Genomic DNA, 9207 nt, shown 5'->3' on the forward strand with positions numbered 1-9207 from the left:
TATCAAGAACCACTGAAAAATCGCCTTTTTCGGAATGGATTCTGAATGAGCCAAAACCTCGGGACTTCGCCATCCCTTCCCTGCCTGCATTCAACGGAAAGGGAGACCCATTAAACCACCTATTTAAATTTCAACAGAAGATGGCGTTAGAAGCTAATAACGAAGCCATACAATGCAAAGTCTTTTCCACGACTTTCTCCGGGCCGGCTCTACTATGGTTCCGACAATTAAAAGCCGGATCACTCAACAGCTTTAGTGATCTCCGACGATCCTTCTTACAGCAGTACAGCGCGAACCGAGAGGCTCCCAGAACAATGGCCGATCTCTATCGAATCGAACAAGGGGAGAATGAACACCCAAAGGCATACTTACAGCGTTTCATTGACCTCGTGCATCAAATCCACGACGTCGACCCACTCACCGCAGCAAATCTCTTCGTCAAGAGCTTGCAAGTGGGGTCACTCTTGCATGAGAATCTCACTATGACACCACCATATGATATGGCAGACGTGCAGACCCGAGCCGAGGGCGTCTTCAGAGTATTAGAATTTCGAGAGCGCGCGCAGAAGAAGACTGCACTTATCTCTGCTCCCCCAGCGAATAACCCTCCACCACCTGTCAGGGATGACAAGAGGAAGCGGAACCAAACGGATCATACGAAGGAAGGCAAAAGGCCTAGGCAAGATCGTCAGCCATCGCGGTACCCATCCTTCGAATACACCGTCCCGCAAGAAGTCATTTATGAAGAGAATAAAGATAGGCCTATCTGGCGAGAGCCCTACAAAATTAACACTCCATCTGACAGAAGGGATAAAAGCAAATACTGTCTCTTCCACAAAGATCACGGTCATACGATCGCTGAATGCCACAATCTGAACAATCAGATCCAAGCCCTCATGAGGAGTGGGCGGCTTACCCAATACATCAAGGAGACAGACAGACCAGGTGCCTCGCGGCAGAACACAGCTTCTGCCCCCACTCCGCAGGCGTCAGACCCCGTACACACAGCCTCTGACAGCACCCTGGAGCCTCTTAAACAAGTCCCTATGATCCACGGAATCGTAGAATCCACCGATAATCAAGACCATGCAATTAAAATCCATAAAAGGATGGAAGAACGAGTGAAGCGGTACAAATCATTAGGCCACGTGGTCAATCTCGTCACTTCAGAAGAAAGAAGCTACACAGCCTCTGCTATTACCTTCACTAACGAAGACCTGAAGGGCGTCCACCTGCCTCATGACGATCCACTCGTCATTTCCTTACAAGTTGACCACTGCCAGCTGGGCAAAGTTCTGATCGATGGGGGCAGTGGGGTCGACATCCTCTTCTGGGAAGCCTACCAGAAAATGGGACTAGAGGAGAATCAGATCCGACCCTCCACAATGCCCGTTTTGGGTTTCAACAGCCAGAGAGTCTATCCAAAGGGCGTCGTTCGGTTAACTGTGGTAGCTGCAGAACGCACCTTGCCAGTAGACGTCCTTATTATAGACTCCGCCACGAGCTACAACGCCATCATGGGGAGGGGTTGGATCCACCGAATGCGGGGGGTAGTCTCCACTCTACATCAGGTAATGCGATGCCAATCGCTCAATGGCCGATACACCGTCGATATCAAAGGCTGCCAGAAGCAAGCCAAAAAGTGCTTCCTTACCTTAAAAGAAATAAGTAGCTCTGCCTCTGCCTCCCATGAGGACTCTCCTGACAAATAGCAATTACAGCAGTACCTACCCGCGTGCCTAAAAGGAATCAATCTAGCAGAAGACCAAGAAAAGCCCCAAGTTACGCTAGATACCTTAGAACAAGTGGTTCTGGATGACGCCGACCCTACAAAAGCAGTCCTGGTCAGCGCCAAGCTCTCACAAGATGAGAGGCAGACCCTCGTACGGTTTCTCCAAACCAGAATGAGAACTTTTGCCTGGACGCCACACGACATACCCGGAATAGACCCTTCTGTTATGAGCCACAGCTTGAATATCTCCACCTACTTCCCACCCGTCAAGCAGAAGCAGAGGAGATTCGCTCCAGAGGTCAATCGAGTCATACAAGAGGAAGTCCAACGGCTCCTGAGCACGGGGGCAATCGAAGAATGTTTATACCCCAGTTGGCTTGCCAACCCCGTCGTGGTCCCAAAGAAGAATGGGAAAAAGAGAGTATGTATAGACTACACAAATCTAAACAAAGCCTGTCCCAAAGATAGCTACCCTCTACCAAAAATCGATCAGATGATAGACGCCACGGCAGGATATGAAAGAATGAGCTTCCTCGACGCCTACTCTGGCTACAATCAGATCCCCATGAAATCAGAGGATAGGATTCATACAGCATTCGTAACAGAAGATGGTTTATACTGCTACAAAGTTATGCCATTCGGTCTAAAGAATGCAGGCGCGACATATCAGAGGTTGATGCACAAGATATTTTCCTCATTGCTCGGGAGAAATATGGAGGTTTATATTGACGATATGGTCGTCAAGTCCAAACAAAGCTCTTCACATATAGACGACTTGACGGAATGTTTCGACATCCTTGATGCTTATAAAATGAAGTTAAACCCCACAAAATGTGTCTTCGGGGTATCCTCCGGACAGTTCTTGGGATACATCGTCAGTCAGAGGGGCATCGAGGCGAACCCAACTCAGATTGCGTCCCTCTCAGAAATTAAGGAACCCCGAACCATCAGAGACATACAGGCTCTAGCCGGCAAGATAGTAGCATTAAGTCGATTCATATCACGAATGTCAGACCGCTGCCAGCCCTTCTTGCAGTGCATAAAGAAGTCCACCAACACCTCCTGGGGACCAGAACAGCAAAAAGCATTGGACGAATTGAAGACTTACTTGAGCTCTCCTCCTATATTGAGTTCACCTATTGCTGATGAAGATTTATTCTTATATTTGTCTGTCTCAAAATTCGCTGTAAGTTCCGTTCTTTTTTGAGAAGAAGCCAATCGTCAGAGGCCAGTGTTCTACTGCAGCAAGATGTTGTTAGATGCTGAAACCCGATACATCATGATGGAAAAATTGGCACTCGCACTCCTCACGGCCAAAAAGAAGTTACGACAATACTTTGAAAGCCACACAATCATTGTATATACGGACTATCCATTAAAGCAGGTGCTGAGCAAGCCCGACCTTTCTGGAAGGTTATCTAAATGGGCCATAGAGCTTGGGACATACGATATTCAGTTTTTACCGTGAAAAGCTAAAAAGGGGCAGGTACTCGCTGACTTCCTGGTTGAAATTCAGTCGTTCACTCCTGATGCCCTGCCAGAATTACTAGAATCAGAAGATCAATGGTTGTGGACAATGCACACTGACGGAGCATCCAATTCCCAAGGGGCTGGTATTGGCGTCGTATTAGAAGCTCCCTCGGGCCTAAAAATCGAAGAAGCCATTCGTTTAGAGCAACCCACGACGAACAATGAAGCAGAATATGAGGCACTGATCTATGGTTTGGAACTCGCACGGGAAATGGGAATCCAGCGTCTAAACGTCAGAGGCGACTCGCAGCTTATGATAGAGCAAGTGGCTGGGAATTTCGATACCAAAGCACCCCATCTGGCTAGCCTCCTACAGAAGGCAACCATTTTACGGTCGCATTTTCGCCAGTTCGACCTCACACAAGTACCTCGGGAGCAAAATCAGAAGGCCGATGCCCTTGCCAAATTAGCTTCTGCGGGAGCGTGCACACGCCAATCCTCCATATCTTTTAGCCGATCAAGCAAAGATATGGAAGTCTGTTCCACCTTATCCGAACCCGAATGCTGGATAGATCCGATCATCAAATACTTGACCACCTCCGAGCTCCCACCTAATCCGAAAGATGCAAAACTTCTGCGCCTTCGGGCACAACGCTATTCCATGATCCATGGCACGTTGTACCGAAAATCCTTCAATGGCCCGTATCTGCGATGTTTGTGCCTATCAGAAGCTAAAAAATTGTTAGAAGAAATACATGAGGGGGCATGCGGAAATCACACAGGGGGACGAAGCTTGGCACACAAAGCGCTTACAGCAGGATATTACTGGCCGTACATGATGACAGAGGCACGAGATTATGCTAAGAAATGTGACAAATGCCAACGATTTGCACCCACCATCCATCAACCTGCTCAAACCCTACACTCCATTGTTGCACCTTGGCCTTTTGCAAAATGGGGAATGGATGTAGTAGGTGAACTTCCTAAGGCCGTTGGTGGAAAACGATATGCTCTTGTAGCCACTGATTACTTCACAAAATGGGTTGTGGCAGAGGCGTACGTCACGGTCAACAAAACAGACACTATGTCCTTCATCTGGAAACATATTATATGTCAATTTGGAATACCCTGGGAGATAGTCGTCGATAACGGCACTCCATTCCAAAATGCAAAGGTACAAGAACTATGCGACACGTACAAGATCAAGCTAAGCTTCGCCTCTGTTACTTACCCGCAGGGTAATGGTCAAGCAGAAGCTTCCAACAAAGTCATCTTTGCCAACATTAAGAAGAATTTGGAAGACAAAAAAGGAGCATGGGTAGAAGAACTACCGAAAGTGTTATGGGCTTATAGAACAACAAAAAGATCCTCCACGGGGGAGTCTCCCTATGCCATGGTTTATGGAACAGAAGCTATCATCCCAACAGAAGTCGGTCTGCCTACACTTCGGACAGAGATTGCATCTGATCCAACAACGAACACCATTCAATTACTGCACAACCTAGACCTTCTAGAAGAAACACGTACAATGGGCCAAATGAGACTGGAAAATTATCAGAAGGTAGCAGAACGCTACTACAACAAAAGGGTCCAATTACGCACATTTCAAGAGGGAGATTGGGTTCTGCGTAAGGCCACTGGCAACAAAAAGAAGCTAGAGCCTAACTGGGAAGGGCCTTTCCAAATCATCAAAGTATTAGGCAGAGGGTCTTACACTCTAAAGAATGTACGTAGTGGGAAAATCGTGCCCCGTACTTGGAATTCAATGTCTTTAAAGCAATACTATTGCTAATAGCTGTACCGTGTAATTCAAAAAGTAATACAACAACTTTCCATTTTTTCACATGCTTTTAAATTTCTCTTATGTATTCAATTCTTTGACGTTATTTTCAGCCACATTACACTAAGTCCGACACGTGGTAATTCACTTTTTTCTCAAGGGGGTTCCTCAATTATATCCTCACCTAACTTTGTAATGTTAATCACGTGTACTCAAAAACCACCTACCACAATGGCTATAAATAAACAGTCATCTAATGCATCAAATCGCCACCAAATACACTGCATGACTTGCATCTCAAAACACATGCCTACGCTTCAATAAACAAAAAGCGATGATAAAAAATAGCAAGGTGCGCACCCCGCACGTTGGAACCAGACTGAATCTCAACAGTTCATGGCAACAAGGCCACTACACACAGCATATGTACAAGATCCTACCGCTTCTGCGTGCACGCTTCACTGGATTTTGTACCGCATTCTAATCTGACTTGACTAAGCTCACAGGGAACTACGGCCAGCCATTTTGCAGTCTAATCTGCCCTGACTATGCTGATTTGGCCGACCAACGGAGGCGCACTGCAAACCCTACCCTCTTACTCGCATAAGAGGAGCACCTCCAGCCGTCTAATCTGCCCTGACTATCACAGCAGAACCACCTGCTGTCATGATTGGGATTCCTCTTCAATGTACACAAACTGGTTTGGCAATCCAAGGCCGGGAGGAACTTGTCCCGCAATCGCACCCATATCCTACACAATGAGTGCCTCTGACAGGATGCGCGGAAGCCTAAGCTCCCCCCCACCACACGACACGGTATGAGTGCACTGGAAAGATAACCGCCCCACAATCTTGACCTTTTTTGCATCTGCTTCGGTGCCCTACGCTATGACCTCCGCACTCGGTCCGGGTCATGTCAACCCATTTGATCTAATGGGAAAGTTTCCATCCCTAGGGGCATGACCAGACCCGAACAAGACCACTACAACTACTACACATACGTAAGGAGGTGCACCCCCCAGCAATATTGCTCACATCGCGGGCGTAAGATACAACTATCACAGCAACCTAAATTAACAGATGCTAAGTGCGGGGACACAAACACACATTTACTCAATTCCTCTCTCAATATTTGTACAATAACTTCAATTGACAAATGCAAAGCGTGGAATCAAAAGTCGATATTTATAAGTTATTTATAAAAAATAGCAATACATCAGAAGTTGTTATTTATAAGTTATATTACATTAATGGCAATATCCACCCCTGACTTTATAATTGCTCTATCCTCTTGTCCATAATTAATCCCATTCGATACGTCGTATGTACTCTGACATCGCATTTTCTAGCTTCGGATAGCCTAGCCCGTAGCGTTCACAAGATATATAGTACGGGATGCCACTTCTGATAAGCTCTTCCAGAGCCCACGTTGAGTAAAGCCATTGTGGGTTGTCAAAGATTCTCCTTAAAAAGGGAACATTCGTCCACTCACGGTGCTCACCTGCAACGACATTGTTGTCAGACCCAACCCATCACCAAAACACAAAGATGGCACAATTATTCAATACTTAACTGGGCATCCTCTCCCACCATCTGTATAATCTTTCGCTGTATTTCGCACGCAAAGGCCTAAAAGATCTATGAAGCTCCTGATCCAAATACGTCATACAACATACACCTGTCAACACACGTTCAATTAAGCCCTAAATGACATCAAACCCATACAGTGCACACGCCAAAGCAACTAAAGGGAACAAAGTTCTACTTGTATTAACAATATGTTCTATTACAATCAATTCTAAACTAACGGCCTGAAGAGCCCAAAGAATTTGTATGCAGAAGCTAATGACAAAAGTTCACAGAACGAAAGTGCGTCATTCATTCTATGGCACCTCTTTCACCCTCTGACTTGCCCTCAGCTACAGAGGTAGAACCTGATGCTTTTTCATCAGGAGCCAAGTTAACAACAGTATCTTCAACGGCTTCCCCCTCGGCATTATACATCGATCCCAGCGCATCGCCCCTCAGCTTCAACTTCTCCAAATGACATGGCGGATAAGAAATCTGCAAATCCCCAAGTTCATTCAAATACTTGTCGACGTCATACTCTCCTATCTTTACATCGACGTTCTTGCAATACATCTCCAGCTTTGCCCATTTCTCCTCTGGGGTCTGCTTCTTGTTACGTAACGCCAAATCCAGATACTTGGCAGTGTCTACCTCTGCCATTCTCGCAAATTTGCGTTCAGTGATCTCTCGGTCTCGAATACGCTGCCTAGTGGCTTCAACAGCTGCCTCTACTGCCCTCTGCAAAAAAAAAAAAAAAAAAAAAAAAAAACATCACATAATCAACACACGTGTTTTAAGGGACCATTAATTTTCTACAACCATAGCAAAAGACGAGTCACGTACCTCTTCTGCTTCCTTCAACTTCTTCCCAAATAGAAGTTCAGTTTCTAACTTCTGCTTCTTGGCCTCCGCTGCGCTGGACTCAAGACTGTTCACCCTTTGCTCCAGCTCTTTTCTCTCCTTCTCTAAGGTCTCCTTATCAGTCTGTAACGACACAATCTCCTCGTCAAGGTCACTCATCATACTGCTAAGCTTTTCCATGCGAGCTTCATGCTGAACGCAGAATTGACTTTTCTCCATCCACTTATTGGTCATATCCACCAAATCAGCTTTCAGTTTGTCTCGCTCCACTTCAAGCCCAACAGTGCTTACCAGCTTCTCCTCCATCGCGGTCACCCTCTTTTTCGCCTCTGCCAACTCTGCTTCTAACCTCTTGATGGCCTCTACCAGCACATCTCGATTCGCTTCAGCCATCTTTCTCCCTGACCGCTCCTCTTCTACTTTCGCCATCTGCTCTGCCAATTTGGTTCCATTCTGCATAGCCGCCGCATACTCTCGCCTTGCAGCCGAAGCACATACATAGCTCTGTGACAAATCAATCATGCCCATTACAAATAACATTACACACATATACCCCAATACGAAAAGAGCCTACTTCTGTAATTTACTCACCATCCAGATGTGGTCCGATACTTGCTGCAACAAATCGCCTTGTCCACTTAAAGACCTAACTGCTTCTGTAGGTAGATGGGGTCTGCTTATGCGTAGCATTTCCTCCATCACTTCGTTAGACGCAGAGGGGCCATATTCCGACATTACTCCTGTTCTGTCACTTGCTTCTCCCCCTGCAGATACAGCTGCAGAAGCAACGGGGGCAACTGGCTTCTCACCTTCTGCTAACGTCGATACCATAATGCTATCAGACGTCAACGCAACCGTTCCCATGCCGGAAGAGTACGCCTTCGAAGGGCGCGCAAACAAGCTGTCATCCTCACCCAAATCACTGGGGAAATACACTGGCGTCCGCACGGCAGAAGACGTGAGCTGTTCCAAGAAAGCACTAGGAGATTCAAAAGAGTCAATACCCTTCGGGGACACAGCAGCGACATCTCCTGGATGAAACTCAGAAGCGGTAGGTAGCAATGAAGGAACGTCAACACCAAGACTATCAACACTTGTTGCCATAACAGCCCCTGATTCCTGGCCCCCAGGGATAGATTCGGGCTCAACGACCTTACTTGCCTCAACTGGCAGTGAAATGGTATCCACATATTCAGAACCCTCCCCGAAAGCATCCTCTAGAAGCTTGTTTTTACGAGAAGCAGAGGAAGGGCGTCTCCCCTCTGAGCCACGTTTATGGCCAACAGCAGACCCTTCGGGTAAATCAGAAGCTGAGGTCAACGCCTTTGACGACTTCGCACAGATTGCAGGCGACTTCACCTCCGACGGTAAGCCATCCGGAACTCCATCTCTAGTCGCCTCCGCTGGAAGTTTGGAAGGAGAAGAGGAAGCGCCCTCTACATGAACCATCCCTTCTGAGCCTGCTACCAAGGAAGATCCAATTGCAGGAGTAACAGAAGATGCCTCAGGTAAATGCCCAGCAGGGGAAAATCCACGTGGCCTTTTACACAACGATAGGGCCTGACCCGTTGGCAATTTACCGGGGGAAAATTTGGGGATTGCTAGAGCAGATCCTTGAGGAGTGGGGACAGAGCCTTTCGGGATCCGAAGCTTCGACGAAATGTACTTCCCGTCGTCCGAATCTTCGGAAGAGGACTCCTCACGATCCTTTCTTTTTCCCAAGGCATCCGTAGGCAAAGGCACTTGCTTAAGAGGCTTGATTTGCAGGGCGTCAGAAGGCATGGACGACCGCCCTT

At 47.0% G+C, this 9207-nt stretch overlaps 1 protein-coding gene across 1 annotated transcript; it reads right to left on the reverse strand.

Annotated features, from left to right (window-relative positions):
- Nucleotides 1-5826: 5826 nt before the first annotated feature.
- Nucleotides 5827-7970, reverse strand: LOC133790237 (uncharacterized). Its single transcript, XM_062227794.1, has 4 exons — nucleotides 7394-7970; nucleotides 6874-7288; nucleotides 6555-6659; nucleotides 5827-6482 (listed from the first exon to the last, which is right to left on the reverse strand). The coding sequence occupies exons 1-4, from the start codon at nucleotides 7958-7960 to the stop codon at nucleotides 6283-6285; spliced, it is 1287 nt and encodes a 428-aa protein (XP_062083778.1). The 5' UTR covers nucleotides 7961-7970; the 3' UTR covers nucleotides 5827-6282.
- Nucleotides 7971-9207: the final 1237 nt, after the last annotated feature.

This window comes from Humulus lupulus, chromosome 7 (genome assembly GCF_963169125.1).
Source record: "Humulus lupulus chromosome 7, drHumLupu1.1, whole genome shotgun sequence".
Classification (NCBI taxonomy): Eukaryota; Viridiplantae; Streptophyta; class Magnoliopsida; order Rosales; family Cannabaceae; genus Humulus; species Humulus lupulus.

Bases quoted from the DNA above. Each gene is read 5' to 3' on its own strand.
- LOC133790237 (XM_062227794.1), bottom strand. From the start codon at position 7,960: ATGTGTGTAATGTTATTTGTAATGGGCATGATTGATTTGTCACAGAGC. The intron at 7,289-7,393 runs GTACGTGACTCG...TTTTTTTTGCAG, and splicing joins AGTTGAAGGAAGCAGAAGAG to AGGGCAGTAGAGGCAGCTGT. The intron at 6,483-6,554 runs GTTAAGTATTGA...ATGTCGTTGCAG, and splicing joins ATGGTGGGAGAGGATGCCCA to GTGAGCACCGTGAGTGGACG.